At 52.3% G+C, this 17,467-nt stretch overlaps 1 protein-coding gene across 4 annotated transcripts; it reads left to right on the top strand.

Annotated features, from left to right (window-relative positions):
- The first annotated feature begins 3,763 nt into the window (after window positions 1-3,763).
- CHPF2 (chondroitin polymerizing factor 2) lies at window positions 3,764-12,989 on the top strand. 4 transcript variants are annotated; one of them, XM_037891521.2, is made up of 6 exons: window positions 3,764-3,983; window positions 4,731-4,785; window positions 4,924-5,655; window positions 8,780-9,344; window positions 9,813-9,995; window positions 11,550-12,989. In XM_037891521.2, the coding sequence occupies exons 3-6, from the start codon at window positions 5,378-5,380 to the stop codon at window positions 12,810-12,812; spliced, it is 2,289 nt and encodes a 762-aa protein (XP_037747449.1). In that variant the 5' UTR covers window positions 3,764-3,983; window positions 4,731-4,785; window positions 4,924-5,377; the 3' UTR covers window positions 12,813-12,989. The 4 variants fall into 4 exon arrangements, with proteins under 4 accessions (XP_037747449.1, XP_043397821.1, XP_037747447.1 ...); XM_043541886.1 differs by having other exon boundaries at window positions 4,545-5,655; XM_037891519.2 differs by having other exon boundaries at window positions 4,731-5,655.
- Window positions 12,990-17,467: the final 4,478 nt, after the last annotated feature.

The following is a 17,467-nucleotide window of genomic DNA, read 5'->3' on the forward strand; positions in this document are numbered from 1 at the left end:
CCAGAGCTCCCCGCACCTCCGGGCCTGGCAGCGCAGAGCCCCCCCCGCACCTCCGGGCTTCGCACCTCAGAGCCCCCCCCCGCACCTCCGGGCTTCCCACCTCAGAGCCCCCCCCCGGCACGTCTGGGCCTGGCAGCGCAGAGCCCCCCCCCCCGCACCTCCGGGCTTCGCACCTCAGAGCCCCCCCCCCCCCCGGCACCTCTGGGACTGGCAGCGCAGAGCCCCCCCGCCCCGCACCTCCAGGCCTGGCAGCGCAGAGCCCCCCCCCCCCCCCGCACCTCCGGGCTTCGCACCTCAGAGCCCCCCCCCCCCCCCGGCACCTCCGGGCCTGGCAGCGCAGAGCCCCCCCCGCACCTCCGGGCTTCGCACCTCAGAGCCCCCCCCCGGCACGTCTGGGCCTGGCAGCGCAGAGCCCCCCCCGCACCTCCGGGCCTGGCAGCGCAGAGCCCCCCCCGCACCTCCGGGCTTCGCACCTCAGAGCCCCCCCCGCACCTCCGGGCTTCCCACCTCAGAGCCCCCCCCCGGCACGTCTGGGCCTGGCAGCGCAGAGCCCCCCCCCCGCACCTCCGGGCTTCGCACCTCAGAGCCCCCCCCCCCCCGGCACCTCTGGGTCTGGCAGCGCAGAGCCCCCCCGCCCCGCACCTCCAGGCCTGGCAGCTCAGGACACCCCCCCCCCCCCCCCCGCACCTCCGGGCCTGGGAGCGCAGAGCCCCCGGCACCTCCAGGTTTCGCACCCTGAGAGCCCCCCCCCGGCACCTCTGGGCCTGGCAGCGCAGAGCCTTCCCCCCACCCCCGCACCTCCAGGCCTGGCAGCGCAGAGCCCCCCCCGCACCTCCGGGCTTCGCACCTCAGAGCCCCCCCCCGGCACGTCTGGGCCTGGCAGCGCAGAGCCTCCCCCCGCACCTCCGGGCTTCGCACCTCAGAGCCCCCCCCCGGCACGTCTGGGCCTGGCAGCGCAGAGCCCCCCCCCCGCACCTCCGGGCTTCGCACCTCAGAGCCCCCCCCCGGCACGTCTGGGCCTGGCAGCGCAGAGCCCCCCCCCGCACCTCCGGGCCTGGCAGCGCAGAGCCCCCCCCGCACCTCCGGGCTTCGCACCTCAGAGCCCCCCCCCCGCACCTCCGGGCCTGGCAGCGCAGAGCCCCCCCCGCACCTCCGGGCTTCCCACCTCAGAGCCCCCCCCCGGCACATCTGGGCCTGGCAGCGCAGAGCCACCCCCCCGCACCTCCGGGCTTCGCACCTCAGAGCCCCCCCCCCCCGGCACCTCTGGGACTGGCAGCGCAGAGCCCCCCCGCCCCGCACCTCCAGGCCTGGCAGCTCAGGACACCCCCCCCCCCCCCCCCGCACCTCCGGGCCTGGGAGCGCAGAGCCCCCGGCACCTCCGGGTTTCGCACCCTGAGAGCCCCCCCCCCCCCCCCCCCCCCCCCCCCCCGGCACCTCTGGGCCTGGCAGCGCAGAGCCTCCCCCCCACCCCCGCACCTCCGGGCCTGGCAGCACAGAGCCCCCCCCGCACCTCTGGGCCTGGCAGCGCAGAGCCTCCCCCGCATCTCCGGGCTTCGCACCTCAGAGCCCCCCGGCACCTCCAGGCCTGGCAGCGCAGAGCCCCCCCCCGCGCCTCCGGGCTTCGCACCTCAGAGCCCCCCCCCCCGCACCTCTGGGCCTGGCAGCGCAGAGCCCCCCCCCCGCACCTCCGGGCTTCGCACCTCAGAGCCCCCCCGGCACCTCCAGGCCTGGCAGCGCAGAGCCCCCCTCCCCCCCCCCGCACCTCCGTGCCTGGCAGTGCAGAGCCCCCCCCGCACCTCCGGGCCTGACAGCGCAGAGCGCCCCCCCCGCACCTCTGGGCTTCGCACCCTCAGAGCCTCCCCGGAACCTCCGGGCTTCACACCCTGGCAGTTCAGAATAGGGTGACCAGATGTCCCGATATTTAGTTGTTTGTCCCGCGTCCTGACCGATGTACGATCGGGATGCCATTTGTCCCGATATTTTGCTTCGGTGGCACTCTGGCTTTTTTTTTTTTTTTTTTTGCTTGGGGCGGAAAAAAACCTAGAGCCGGGCCTGGTGGGAGGTGAGCCTGTGGCTGCCCCCCCTGTGTCCCGATATTTTGTTCTTGTCATCTGGTCACCCTAGTTCAGAGCCCCATCACCTCCGGGCCTGGCAGTTCAGAGCCCCAAGACCTCCGGGCTTGTCATGTCAGTTATGAAAGTAAAAAAATTCTTGAGCTCTGGCACTTCTTTCATTAGTAATTAAGCACTGGTTTCCCCCACCCCCTCAGCAATGTGTCTCATGAACATGAAATTGATCATTCCTGAATGGTGGTGGGTGTCATTGCAATGCCTTGGGAGAGGGGAAACAGGAGCCCAGAATGGGGTCACAGGATGTGGAGGGTACCACATGCACAGGATTGGGTCATATCGGGCAGCAGATTGATACCTCTTGGGTCAGGTACAAGTCTGTATTTGCTTCTTGTCATTGTTTTATTGTTATTATTTCCTTTAGTTTAGTGCAGGGGTGGCCAACCTGTGGCTCCTGAGCTGCATGCGGCTCTTCGTAAGTTAACATGCAGCTCCTTGCATAGGCACTGACTCTGGGGCTGGAGCTATCGAGTTAACATGCAGCTCCTTGCATAGGCACTGACTCTGGGGCTGCAGCTATCGAGTTAACATGCAGCTCCTTGCATAGGCACTGACTCTGGGGCTGGAGCTATCGATGCTAACTTTCCAATGTGCTGGGGAGTGCTCAGTGCTCAACCCTCTGCTCTGCCCCAGGCCCTGACCCCACTCCGCCCCTTCCCCCTGCCGTGCCCTTGCTCTCCTCCCCTCCCCACCAGAGCCTCCAGCCCCCTGATCACGGTGGGCAGGAGACATGGGGAGGGATGGAGGGAAGGGGAGGTGGTGATCCTGGGGGGCGCGGAGCCACTGGGAGCAGGAGGGGGAGCTGATGGCGTGCTGCTGACGTATTACTGGGGCTCTTTGGAAATGTACATTGGTAAATTCTGGCTCCTTCTCAGGCTCATGTTGGCCACCCCTGGCCTAGTGCCTACCCGCCCTAGTCATGGACCCAGACTCCCTCAGTGCCAGGTGCTGTACAACCATAGAACAAAAGGCAATTCCTGCCCCAAGAGGCTTACAGTAAAAACCTGGAGATGGGACTGGTGTCCTCCCTTGGGAGAGCCGGGCGCTAGGGTCAGGGGAGCAAGAAACGGGGGCTGGCAAATTGCACGTGGGCATTTCCCGGCTGAGCGGAGGTGTGTCAGGAGCCCGTTCCCACCAAACACTTCTTGTGTTTTGTGAGGCTTCCTGGGGGCCCGCCAGGCTCCATCGGTCCTGGCCCGCCCGCGACGAGCGGACTCGGGATTCCGGCCCGGGACACACCGAGCGGCGGAATCAGGCCCGCGGGCCCCCAGTGCCGACGCGGGCCGGCCCCGGCCGCTGCAGGGCAAGGGCCGCTGCGGGAGGCAGCGACGGGAGCTTTTGCTCCCGGTCCCGCGGGAGAAGCCGCCTCAGCCCCGGAGCTCGGAGGCCGGACCGCGGGGCGAGACGGTTCGCTTCGCCCCTGGCCGCGCCCGCGCCTTCCCCGCCTCCGGCCGGGCGGCCCGCGCGCTGGGCGGCACAAGGGCCCGGCCGGGGCGCGGCGCGGCGGGACCCGGGGCGGGGCCGACGGGGCGTGGCTGCAAAGCGCAGGGAGCGGCGGCGGTGACGGCGGCTCTGCGCGTGAGGCCTGCGCACGCGCACTGAACCATAGAGTCGGCGGGGTCCGGCGGAGGGAGCGGCGCGGGAGGGACCATCGAGAGGGGAAGAGGAGGGAGCGGGGCTGGCGGGAGGCGGCTGAGCTGGCGGCTGTCGGACGCGAGCGATGCCAGCCTGACCCGGCGCCCCGAGCTGCTGCGCGCCCCCGGCTCCTCCTGCCTGGCCGGCCCGCGCGAGGCGAGTCCGCCGGGAGCCGAGCCTGGCCCGGGCCCGGGCCCCTGCGGCAGGAGCGTCCGGCAGGTAGCGGGGAGCGGCCCCAGCAGGGCGATGCCTGGGCAGGCGGGGGGCCAGGCGCTGTGCTGGGGCCCCGCTCCCCTCCCTCAGCTGGAGCAGGGCTGCCCCCGGAGCCCGAGAGACCGGGGCTCGCCAGCCGCCCCTTCCCCCGCCCTCGGGGAGAACCGGGGACGTTTCTCTGGGACCTTCCCTTGCACGGGCCCGGGCTGGACCGCCCAGGCCTCCCCGGACACGTTTTCTCCTCGCACGGCGCCTTGCCGGTGGGATTCAGCCCTGCCTTGGAGGAGCTCTAGGGAAAAGAGGAGAACTCTTTCTCCAGGCCCTAGTCCACCTGTTCCCGCTCTGCTGAAGCTACCAGCTAAGGTCTGGGTGCTGAGTTATGCTGAGCATATTTGTCCAGTAAGAGTGGCACTGGAACGTAGGCTTTAGGGTGGAAAGCCCAGTATCCTCACCCAGCCAGTCTGCCCGGCCTGGGGCTGCACTGGAACTTGTCCCTTAAGGGGAAAATCCCCTGTCGCCCATGTCCCTCCACTGCCTCTGCTGAGGGCCTCATCCTTTCCCATGCAGGAAGCACTAGCCAGTCTCCCTGGCATTGTCTCAGAAGTGGAGCCTCTGACCTCTCTTTTAGCAGGGGGTGAATGGTAATCCCAGCTCTGGCGTTTAGGGTATCCTAACCTTAATCTGAGTCTGCACAGTTGTCACTGAGGCAGATTCAATCCTGCAGTTCTGGTTGTTCAGTTTCCCTCTCTCTAGGTAGCCTGGATGGGACCATCAAAAGTGCAGCAGCTTGGAACCAAGAAACAAGCAGGTGGGACAGGCTCTCATGCTGTTAGCCTGAGTCACCGCTGAGACACTGTCCACCAGCTGCAAAGGATCAGTGTTTCATGTTGCCAGATGTTATTCCAGGGGACCTGAGCATTGGTTTCTTTCTCCCTCTGCTCCTAAGGCTCCTGTACTTGGAAGTTCAGGAAACTTCCTGATTCCATCCCATGTGAGAAGTGTTTGTATCTTGAAGTCCCTGGAGCTGACTGGATTCACATATCTCAGGGCTGGAGCACTCTCTGCCTCACCTGTCAAGGAGCTGGGAATGACTTTCCACATCCCCAGGCATGGACGCTACCTGGGGCTCATTTAATTCTCTTTCCAACATGAGCCATATTGCCAAATTCTCTGAACTTTGTGGTTTATCCTCTGACACTGTTACACACCCATGACTGAGCTAGATCTGTGGCCTACTACTGCCTTTAAGTGGGACATCGTGCCTCTCATGCGTCTGGATCACTGTTTTCTAACTCTCTCAGGTTTTGGTGCATTTCTAGATCTCCCTTCGTCCAGATTTTTTGTGATTCTAGATACTTTCTTTCTGAAGATTCTGCATATTGTTTCATGATAGCTCTGCCATGCGTCTGGCTACTCTCCTTGCCTTCCTGCGGCCTGCACTGCCACTCATCCTGGGTCTCTCCTTGGGATGCAGTCTAAGCCTGCTGCGCGTCTCCTGGATCCAGAGTGATGGGGAGGATACTTGCATGGACACAGGGGTAAATAATGGGCTGTTTGCAGGGAAAATGCAGCAGGACACTCTTCCTGGAGGAAGGTCAAGCCAGAATGATGAGGACTTCAAACCCAGGATTGTTCCCTACTACCGAGACCCCAATAAGCCTTACAAGAAAGTGCTCAGGTAAGAGACACTCCTTTTGAGCAAGTCATTGTGAGGTGAAGGTGACCACCTATGTCTAACATGGGGTCCCATCAGCTGTTACGGGCTAAACAGGGTCAGACTGGGTTAGTTGGTTGAAACTATAATTAAATATAGTATAATAAAATGGCTGGAAGATTATGATGTGACAAGGTTTAACCAGCACGGTTTCTCCAAAGGAAAATTGTCTCCCACTAATGTATTAGAATTCTTTGAATGTGGAAAAGTAGCAGATAAAGGAGAAGCGGTTGACAACGTAGTTCAACTTTCAAAATGGCTTTGATAAGATGTCTCACAAAAGGCTACCAAAGAAATTAAATAGTCTAGGGGTGAGAGGCAAAGTCTTCTTATGGATCAAACAGCCTTCAACTACCTGAAGGGGGGTTCCAAAGAGGATGGAGCTCAGCTATTCTCAGTGGTGGCAGATAACAGAACAAGAAGCAATGGTCTCAAGTTGCAGTATGGGCGGTCTAGGTTGGATATTAGGAAACACTATTTCACTAGGAGGGTGTGAAGCACTGGAATGGGTTACCTAGGGAGGTGGTTGAATCTCTATCCTTAGAGGTTTTTAAGGCCCAGCTTGACAAAGCCCTGGCTGGCCAGATCACAATTTAGTGCCACACCTTTCAGGGTAGCAAAAAGCCCAACAAATAAAATGTCCAATTGTTCCATCTGTTGCATTTGATCCTGGTCCCAGTGGTTCATCTGCCCTTTCCTCAGGACTTTCAGTCATCTATTCCCTTCTTAGGGGCTTAACCAGTGGTTGTAGGGGAACCCAGGCCTGCTTCTACAATAGGTTTTAGGCAGGCAAGTCAAGGTTCAATCCCTCAAACTTCTTGCTGCTGTTTCCCTGGACTGTTCCTTACTAAGCCTATAAGGAGGCCTGTCCCACAACCTTTCTGAGTTCACCCTTCTCGCAGGGCTAGGACTCTCAGTGCTCCCTCCTAGAATTCCCCAATAAATCCCAAAGTAAAAGTGTAAGCTTAAATCCCCTCCTACCCCTCTTAGGCTTGATCTTTTATTCTTCTCTTAGTCGTCAATTGAATGTCTGCCAGGGCTGTTTCCATTCTCTGATCCCAGAGAGCAACTGCAGAGTTCCTACCTCTCTCCCTGCAGTGCCCTTCATCTTCTTATGCTTTATGGTGAAGCTGACTCGTCTACTGAGTATAACCATCACCTACTATATTCCCCATACATCCATGCCACTACGCTCTCTTACCCTGCTGAGTATCCTTAAAAAAATATAGTAGAGCTTTTTTAATGTTACCCCACTTTCCTAAAACACTCACTAAGCCCCTCCTACTAAATTAAGCTGTCACCCCTTTTGCCACAGACTTCCTCTATTTATACTGATTCCCACTTCCTCTCCCAGTTAAGATTCATGAGTCATTGTGACTGGCCAACCCTGCAGGTGTGGCCAGGCACTTTTTAATTGAGCTCCCAAGCTCCAGTTTTAACCCTTTTCATTACAATGTTGGGTAGACACCCCACCATAGAGATGAGCAGTAAAGTACCAAAATTTGCAGATGATGTTACTTTTATTAGTCAAGACCAGAGCAGACCATGAGAAACTTCAGAGAGACTGTATCACGCTAGATGAATGGGCAACTTAATGGCAAAGTGAATTCAGTGTTGCTAACGGCAAAGCAGTACACATTGGAGGGGGGAAAAAAACCTACTCATACCTTATACAGTTCAAAATCAATTCAGGAAAGCAACCTGGTGTCATTATAGACAGCTGCATGGAGATCTCTGCTCAGTCTGCAGATGCAGTCAAAAAAAGCAAACAAGATGTTCGGTTACATCAGGAATGGAATGGAGAATAATAAAAAATTAATGCATTTCTATAAGTCAATGACATGGCCTCATCTGGGTACTGTGTGCAGCACATTGTAGAATAGAGGGGGTTCAGGGAAGGAAGACAAGAATGATTAGGTGATGAAAAAAACTTCTCCTATGATGTGGCTGAAAAGATTGGGACTGTTACCTCAGAAAGGAGACAAGTGGAGACATGATTAAAGTATATAAAATAATGAGGGGTCTAAAGAGAGATCAGCAATTTCTGTTCTCCCTGTCTCAAAACACAAGAAAAAAGAGGACATTCAATTAAATTAAAAGGTGGGAAAGTCAAAAATGATCAAAGGAAATACTTTTCACTCAGTGCCACAGGATGTCAATGAGGCCAAACTTCTTATAGTGCTAACATAAATTTTGGAAGAAATATTTAACCTCATGCTTCAGGGTTAAAACCAGTCAAACTACTAGTGATTAGAAGACTTCTTGCAGCTTCCTCTGATACCGGTGGTGCTGGCCATCCTTAGAGACAGGATAGTGGACCAGATGGACCTTGGGTCTGATCCAGTCTGGCAATTTCTATGTTCCTAGTACTTGGATAGGAAACAGAGGTTTCAGGGAGCAGTGTTGGGGGCTTGGTAGCGAGTGCACTCCCTGTTTAGTGAGTGCTGATCCCAATGCTATCGTATGGCACTAAGGGGTGCTGTACTGCTGGGTGGGTAGATCCCTCAGGGTCAGTTTCCTCTCTGAGTCGGTACTGCCAGACTGCTACCTTTCAAGTATGATATAAAAGCAAGATCTTGATCATTTGTGATCATTAAAGATCCTGTGACACTTTTGCAGGAGTCAAGATGTAATCGCCAGGGAATCCAAGGATCTCTCATATATTTACATTTTGCCCCCTTGAACTTCCCCCTTACAATTTCTATTGAATGCAATAGTTAGCTTCACTTCTTGCCCTAAACTGTTGTTCAGGATTGCTGTGTGGCTGTTAAACCACTGCTGCATCCCAGCCCAGAGGGGGCAGTCTTTCATTAGTGGGTGATGCCATCTCTCTGTATAGTTGGATACAAGTGATAGGATGCTAACTGGCTTTGATTTCTGTGAAGTAGGAAGGTGCCTAAAAATGTGAGATCATTAGTAATGTGTACACACAGCTGAGCCCTAAGTCAGAGCTTTGAAAGGAATCTGATTACTCAAAACATCAAGGGGGTATGGGTGCCCCCTCTGTCTCTGATGTGAGTATAGGGACAGATCTGTTTCTTTCCCTTCTCCCAGCTGCTTGTGTTGTAACCATGGCTTTTCCCTGCAGGACTCGCTATATCCAGACAGAGCTGGGCTTCCATGAACGGCTCTTTGTGGCTGTGCTCACCTCCAAGGCAACCATGAACACACTGGCTGTGGCAGTGAACAAGACCGTGGCCCATCACTTTCCACACCTGCTATACTTTACGGGGTTGCGCAGCGCCAAGGTGCCGCATGGCATGGCATTGGTGTCACACGGGGACGAACGCCCCGTCTGGCTGATGTATGAGACCATGCGCTACATCCATCAGCACTTTGGGGGTGACTATGACTGGTTCTATGTCATGCAGGATGACACCTATGCCCAGGCCGAGCAGATCAAGGCCCTGGTGACACACCTAAGCATTAATCAGGATGTTTACCTAGGACGGGCTGAGGAGTTCATTGGGGGGGATGAACAGGCCCGCTATTGCCATGGTGGCTTTGGCTACTTGGTTTCCCGGAGCCTGCTGCTCAAGTTGCATCAGCATCTGGACAGCTGCCGTAATGAGATTCTCAGTGTGCGCCCGGATGAGTGGCTGGGACGCTGCATCATCGACTTCCTGGGCATCAGTTGCATCTCCCAGCACCAGGTATTGTCCCTCCAGGGGTTAGGTCACAGCCTCAACCCAATAGACTCCACACCCTCACAAGCCTGTGTCATAGGTTTGGGGGCACTCACCCCTTTACCCTATGCTGTGAAGTACTGGGAAGAAAGAAAGTGTGGGGTAGCAGCATGGAACAAGAGCCCAGCTTCACCCTCAGCACTTGGGAAGTGGAGCTAGACTGACATTTGAGAGAACAGATTTAGTCAGATTTCATCAATTTCACAGTTTTTCAAGGGGGTGGGAGGCAGCCTGGGATAGAAAGAAACAACAAGGAGATCTGAATTCTCCTATGATCTATGAAGTGAGGAGCAGAGGATGAAACCCCCTCTCGTGCCCACATGTTTGTCTCTCTGGGTATCACGCCCTTCAGAGTGAGTGAGTGGGTGGGGGAGGGAGGACCCAGTGTGAGTCCCAGGGTTCCTAACCAGTCTCCCTGAGTCTTATCCATTTCAGGGCCAGCATTACCGCTCCTATGAACTGGCCAAAAATGCAGACCTAGAGAAGGAGGAGGGTGAGGACTTCCAGGCGGCGCTCACTGTGCACCCTGTCTCTGAGGGGACCCTCATGTACCGACTGCACAAGCATTTCAGCAGGATCCAGCTGGACAGAGCCTACCAGGAGATCCAGCAACTCCAGGTATCTGGGTGGGGGAACACTGACGGGGAACCTGAGGCAGAGATGGAGTGAGGTTAGACAGGATCTCTTTTTTCAGGTCTGTGAGGGAACAGAGAATCTCTGACAGCCAGGCAGTGGCAGACTCCTCTATGGAAATAGCCCCTGCACAAGGAGGGTGTGGTATCAGAATCACTACTGTCCTGGACCACCAAGAATTCAGGAAGCTCTAGGTACAGAGGAGGGATCAGGCCATTTGCCCCTCTGGGATTGGAGAGGGGGACAGAAAGAGGGACCAGACCACTTGCCTCTCCAGGAGAAGAGCATCTTCAGACACTGACTCACCAACCTAGTGAGGAGAGCTTTAAACTAGATTCAGAGGGGCAGTTGACAAAAGCCCACAAGTAGATATAAAAAAAAAAAAAGGTGACCTTAACAGAGGGCTAGCTGTTGGGAGAAGGGGATGAAAATTACAGTAGGGTCATAGGAACAACAAGAGGGAAAACAGTGAAGGAATCTGCTCAACATTATAGATGTCTATACACAAAAGCAAGGAGTATGGAGAGTAAACAGGAAGAACTGGATGTAATAGTACACAAGCTAAGTTATGGCTTAATTAGCATCAGACTTGGTGGGATAAATCTCATGACTGGAATATTGGTATAGAGGGTATAGCTTGTTCAGGAAGGAAAGATGGGGAGAAAGGGAGGAAATGTTGCATTACACAGCGAGAATACATACACTTGTTTTGAGTCCACAAGGAGGTAAGAGGCAGATAAGTTGAAAGCTTCTGGGTTAAAATAAAAGGGAAAGAAAATAGGGGCAATGTCATGGTCGGGTTTGAGTTAGAAAAATCAAATGGAAGAATACAAAATGGGGAATAACTGACTAGGTGGTAGTATTGCTGAAAAGTATCTGAGGGTTATAGTGGGTTATAAATTCAATATGAGCCCACAATGGGATGCAGTTGTGAAAAGGCTAATATTCTGGGGTGTAGTAATAGGAGTGTCATGTGTAACACATGGGAGATATTTGTCCCACTCTACTTGGCATTGGTGAGGCCTCGGCTGGAGTACTGTGCCCAGTGTTGGGTGCCACACTTTAGGAAAGATGTGAACAAATTAGAGTCCAGAGAAGAGTGATAAAAAGGATAAAATATTTAGAAAACCTGAGGAAAGGTTAAAGTGGGCATGTTTACTCTTGAAAAAGGAAGACTGAGGGTGGGGGGACCTTATAACAGTCTTCAAATATGTTAAGGGTTGTTATAAAGAGCATGGGGATCAATTGTTCTCCATGTCCACTGAAGGTAGGACAAGAAGTAAAGGGCTTAATATCTGCAGCAAGGGAGATTTAGGTTAGATATTAGAAAAAATCTGATTATAAGGGTAGTTAAGCTCTGGAACAGGCTTCCAAGGAAGGTGGACGTATTTAAGAACAAGTTGGACAAATGCCTGTCAGGGATGGTCTGGGGTATGCTTTGTCCTGTCTCAGCGTGGGGGACTGGACTAGGTGGCTTCTCAAGGTCCTTTCCAGCCCTACACCTATGATTCTATAAATAGCAGTGTACTTTCTTCACAGATGCAGATCAGGAATCTGACATCGCTGACACCAGCCCGCGAGGGGGGGCTGACATGGCCCATAGGCATCAATGCTCCCTTTGTCCCCAAATCCCGCTTTGAGGTGATCAGCTGGGACTACTTCACAGAGCAGCACCTCTTCTCCTGTCCCGATGGCTCCCCCAAATGTGAGCTGGCTGGAGCCAGCAAGGCCGATGTTAGTGACATCATTGAGGCAGCACTCCAGCATCTCAACAGCCGTTACCAGCCCCAGCTTCGTTTCTACAAGCAACAATTGCTGAATGGCTACCGGCGCTTTGACCCCACGCGTGGCATGGAGTACATGCTGGATCTCTTGCTGGAGGCTGTAACCCAGAAGGGCCACAGCCATGTTCTGGCTAAGCGGGTGAGTCTAGTGCGGCCCCTCAGCAAGGTAGAGATCATCCCCATGCCCTATGTGACAGAGGCCACACGCGTGCAGCTGGTGCTGCCCCTGACCGTGCAGGAGGTGGACTTTGTCAGCAACTTCCTGGACACGTTTGCCATGAACACTCTGGACACACATGACAATGCCCTGCTTACCCTGCTCTTCATCTACCAGCCTTATGATGCTCAGCGAGTCAGCCAGCTGGATGTCTTTGCTGGGGTCAAAGCTATGGTGGGAGAGCTGGAAAAACGGTATGCAGAGGTGAAAATCCCCTGGATCAGCGTAAAAACTGAGGTGCCATCCCAGGTGAAGCTCATGGACATAGTGTCAAAGAAGCACCCTGTGGACACCCTCTTCTTCTTGGCCAGCGTTTGGACAGAGGTTAACACAGAGTTCCTGAATCGCTGCCGCATGAACACCATCAGCAACTGGCAGGTCTTCTTCCCAATGCACTTCCAGGAGTTCAACCCAGTGCTGATGTACCATGGCGAGCAGGCCTCCTCCTCCAGCACTGACTTCCTGAGGGATGGGCACTTTGACCGTCATGCCTTTGCTGAGGCTTGTTTCTACAACTCTGACTACATGGCAGCACGCACCAAGCTGGCAGCTGACATTTTGGACCGGGACGAAGTGCTGGAGAGCATGGAAGTATTTGATGTCTTCCTTCGCTACTCTGGCCTGCACCTGTTCCGGGCTGTGGAGCCAGGGCTGGTGCAGAAATATATGCTGAGGAGCTGCAACCCCCGGCTGAGCGAGGAACTGTATCACCGCTGTGTGCTCAGTAACCTGGAGGGGCTCTCCTCCCGCTCGCACCTGGCCATGGCCCTCTTTGAGCAGGAACAGGCCAATAGCACCTGAAGGACCAGAAGCTACTAGTGGTTCCCCAGCACCTTAACACTTGCACCTTCCACCCTCCTTCCCAGCCCTAGTCCTGCCCTGGGAAAGATGGGTGTGTGAGGCCAAGGGGCGGGCAGGGCAATTGAAAAATTTGGTTTCATAGGAAAAGTAATTAAAGTTTCTTCCCATGCAAATTAACTTGGTTCCTCACAAATTATCATGAGTTTCTTCTCATATGGTACAGTGACACTCCCACAGAGTGGGTTGTGGGCGTGACGGGGAGGGAACTATAAGATTACTGCCAATCTACACTTAGCCACATAAAACTCACCCAAAGCGCTGTTGGGAGCAGGGGATGAAAATTACAGTAGGGTCATAGGAACAACTAAATAAGTTGTAAATAAGAGACCTGAATCAGAACAAGAATGCCTTGACTGCGTATTAATGTATGCACTGTCCCCATTCTCTGACACACTTGGATTCCCTGATGTGTTCACTGCTGCAATCACACAAATACCTCTTGAGCCCTGGCTTGTTAGTGGTGTACTATGTTTTCCTCTTGGGATTCCTATTCTTTCACTCCATTAAGATGCCGCTTCTCTAGCCCAATGCTGAACATTCACTTTATAGCCCAGAGGGGGGGAAAAATTGCCAGCTGCCCTCACCATAGGGTGACCCTGTACTAAATCTGAATGTCAACTAATTTAAATTCAGTGTAGTTGTAGCTGTCGGTCCCAGGATATTAGAGAGACAAGGTGGGTGAGGTAATATCTTTTATTGGACCAACTTCAGGTGGTGAGGAAGACAAACTTTTGAGCCATACAGAGCTCTTCGTCAGGTGAAGAGGAACTCCATGTGGCTTGAAGTTTGTGTTTCTCACCAACAGAAGTTGGTCTAGTAAAAGATATTACCTCACCCAACTAAGTCAAATATCTTACAGAAGTCATGGACCCAGTGAGGGTGAGCTAACAGTTGCTTAGTCCCATTCAGATGTGTGTTTGTCAGGAGTCAGACGTGGCTGGTGAACATGCATGGAAGGGGACGTAGTCCTGGGAGAGCATGCACAGGGGAGTTCAGGCAGCTAGAGTGTATTGACTTCGGGATGGGGGAGCCTGATCAAAGGTATATGGACAAGGGGCTAGAATATGAGCCTTACAGCGATTCAGTCTTTTAGAATGGCTGCCCTCCACCCCCCTGCAGCCCAATTCAGGCTGCATAAAGTGATGCATTAGCTGCTTTCTGCTGCTTCTCTTCTGTCCTATCTAGATTATTATACTGTGCTTTTTACTATGGTGTCTGATGCCTTCTCTCTGAGGCTTCAGTTTTTAAGATGTACACCAGGGTATCCCAAAAGGAGACCTTAGTGAGACTGCAGCAACTCTTTTGGGCATTGAATCTGTATCTGGCTGCTACTCCTGCTCTCTGCCCCTTCTTCAGTTGGGAAGAACCTTTCCCTGGGCCCTTTTCTGAGATGAGGGGGTATGCACTTGCCACTCTGCTCCTTCTTTAGAGCTGTTGAGAGCAAACCCCCTGTCACTCATCCAGTGGTGGTTATAGATGGTAACTCCTCATCCACTGTAAATGAGATGCCCATCTGGTGACACAAAATGCCCAGCTGCTGAGACTGTCAGCTAATACTGGGGCTTATGTGAGCTTCACAATACCCATGGAGACCTGTTAGAACAGCAGTTCTCAAACTTTTGTACTGGTGATCCCTTTCAGATAGCAAGCCTCTGAGTGAGACTCCCCCTTATAAATTAAAAACACTTTTAATATATTTAACACCATTATAAATGCTGGAGGCAAATTGGGGTTTGGGGTGGAGGCTGAAAGCTCGTGACCCCCAACGTAAGAACCTTGTGACCCCCTGAGGGGTCCTGACCCCCAGTTTGAGAACCCTTGTGTTAGAATATTATCCCTCAAATGCTATAGACCTTTGACTTGATTGTTAACCTTGCTAGCTAGGCTGTTCGGTAATCTGGGAAAGGAGCCGTCTGCAGGGATGATGCCCTGCTCCTTCAGATCACTGGGGGGCTGACTGGTTCTTCTGCAGGATGTATAGGTGCCATGGCAACTCTGCTGCTGTGCACACTGTGCTCATGACATGGCACTACAGGGGTAGGATCACCCTATGGTGAAGGCAGCTGGCAATTCTTTTTCCTCTCTGGGCTCTAAAGTGAACATTCTGAACTGGGCTAGGGAAAACCGAAATATACTGAGCTAGGGAGGGTGGTATACAGCCATCTAAGTTAGTTAGCTGAGTCACTGCCGGTGTATTTTTTCACACTGCTGACTAGCATAGCTGTGCCAGTGTGAGGCACATAAGGCCATGTCTACACTACAAACTGGCCGACACAAGCTATGTGATTGTCGTGCAAGTGTGCAGGGCCACTAACCATCTGCTGTGCAGGACTGTGACTCAGCAATGTGCAGGACATAGATGGATTTGCATTAATAGGTTTCTCAAACAGCAGTGGGGCATTAGTCTGCACACAAACCCCTATTTTCACAATTTAGTCTTAAATCAATTTTCACCTCTATACTACTTCAGACAGAATTATTGGCACTTATAGTGTCTGGCCATACATTTATGGCAATAACAGACAAGACAGAATTGGTAAATGGGCCCAAGTTACCACATTCTGCGGCATTAGGAAGTACTTCCATCTTACATGATAGTTATCGCCTTCTCTGATCCCTTGATCTGGTCCTTCAGTCCCATTCTTTAGTTTCTGCTCTAGTGTATCTCCAGTTTGAGCCCATGTTCACTTAGGTTTTTTATACATAATCTTTATCCAATTGGGTTGCAGCATATCAGTCCTTTGGATTTTAGGTAACCCGTACATTATGCCTGCTCAAGCTTCAATTACCCAATGGCTGATAACATTTGTGGGTGGCAAAAAGATTGGCGGATTGGTAGATGAGGACAGGACAGTCACACACAGTGATCTGGACCACTTGGTAAACTGGGTCCATTCAAATAAAATGCAGGCCATACCTACAGAGTGGAGGACCGTTTCCTGGAAAGCAGTGACAGAACAGGATTTAGGGGCCACAGTGGACAAGCAACAGAACAGAAGATCCCAGTGTGATCCTGTGGCAAAAAATGCTAATGCAGTCCTTGAATGCATAAACAGGGAGTGATGAGTTGGAGCAAGGAGATGAGTTTACCTTTGTGTGCACTGTTAATGAGATCAATACTAGAATACTCCATACAGTTCTGGTATCCTCCTTTTTAGAATGATGTTGAAAAATTGAAGCAGCTGCAGAAAAGAACCGCAAAAATATGAGGGCTGGAGAACATGCCTTATACTGAGACACTTAGTGAGCTCAATCTGTTTAGTTTATCAAAAAGACAATTGAGAGGTGACTTGATTACAGTGTTCAAGTACCCCCACAGGGAGGAAAGACTGGGTACTCTAGTAGAGAAAGGCAGAGCAAGAAACAATGTCTGGAAACAAGCCAGACAAATTCAAATTAGAAATAAGGCATAATTTTTTAGCAGTGAGGGTAATTAACCATTGGAACTTGATCACATTTATAATGTGCAAATAGAATGAAGTCCAGACCAGTAATATACACACACACTTGGTGCTTTAATAGGACCAATTTCACACAGCTGAAAAAATATGAGCCAAACCAGCAGGAAAGAAGAATTTAATCAGAAAAATGTAAATGATAATTGGGAATCATTTAAGAATATCTTACTGGATGCCCAAAAAGCCACAATCGAGGGAAATGGCCATACTGGTTAAAACACTGACCTGGTTTAGAGGGGAAGTGAAGAAAACTATAAAATAGATAACAAATGGAAGAAAGGGAAAGTTGATAGTAATGAATATAAATCAGAAGTTAGGAATTGTAGTGAATTGACAAGGGAATCAAAGGACACAGGGAGAAATTTATGGCCAACAATGTTAAGGACAATAAGATATATATTAGGAACAAAAATAATCCTATGAAATTGGTCCAGTGCTAGATGGAAATGGTAGAATTATCAATAATGCAGGAAAGGCTGAAGTGTTCAGTACATATTTCTGTTCTGTATTTGGGGAAGAAAAAGTTGATTCAGTCTATTCATATGGTGATAACACTTTTTCCATTCCTCTAGTATCTCTGGAGGATGTTAAACAGCAGCTACTAAAGGCAGACATTTTTATATCAAGAAAAGGAGTACTTGTGGCACTTTAGAGACTAACCAATTTATTTGAGCATAAGCTTTCGTCAGCTACAGCTCACTTCATCAGATGCATGCTGTGGAAAGTGTAGAAGATCTTTTTATACACACAAAGCATGAAAAAATACCTCCCCGCACCCCACTCTCCTGCTGGTAATAGCTTATCTAAAGTGATCACTCTCCTTACAATGTGTATGATAATCAAGGTGGGCCATTTCCAGCACAAATCCATGGTTTAACAAGAACGTCTGAGGAGGGGGGGCGGGGTAGGAAAAAACAAGGGGAAATAGGTTACCTTGCATAATGACTTAGCCATTCCCAGTCTCTATTCAAGCCTAAGTTAATTGTATCCAATTTGCAAATGAATTCCAATTCAACAGTTTCTCGCTGGAGTCTGGATTTGAAGTTTTTTTGTTGTAATATCGCAACTTTCATGTCTGTAATCGCGTGACCAGAGAGATTGAAGTGTTCTCCGACTGGTTTATGAATGTTATAATTC

This window comes from Chelonia mydas, chromosome 2 (assembly GCF_015237465.2).
Source record: "Chelonia mydas isolate rCheMyd1 chromosome 2, rCheMyd1.pri.v2, whole genome shotgun sequence".
Classification (NCBI taxonomy): domain Eukaryota; kingdom Metazoa; phylum Chordata; order Testudines; family Cheloniidae; genus Chelonia; species Chelonia mydas.

Bases quoted from the DNA above. Each gene is read 5' to 3' on its own strand.
- CHPF2 (XM_043541886.1), top strand. From the start codon at position 5,378: ATGCGTCTGGCTACTCTCCTTGCCTTCCTGCGGCCTGCACTGCCACTC. The intron at 5,656-8,779 runs GTAAGAGACACT...TTTTCCCTGCAG, and splicing joins CCTTACAAGAAAGTGCTCAG to GACTCGCTATATCCAGACAG. The intron at 9,996-11,549 runs GTATCTGGGTGG...CTTTCTTCACAG, and splicing joins AGGAGATCCAGCAACTCCAG to ATGCAGATCAGGAATCTGAC.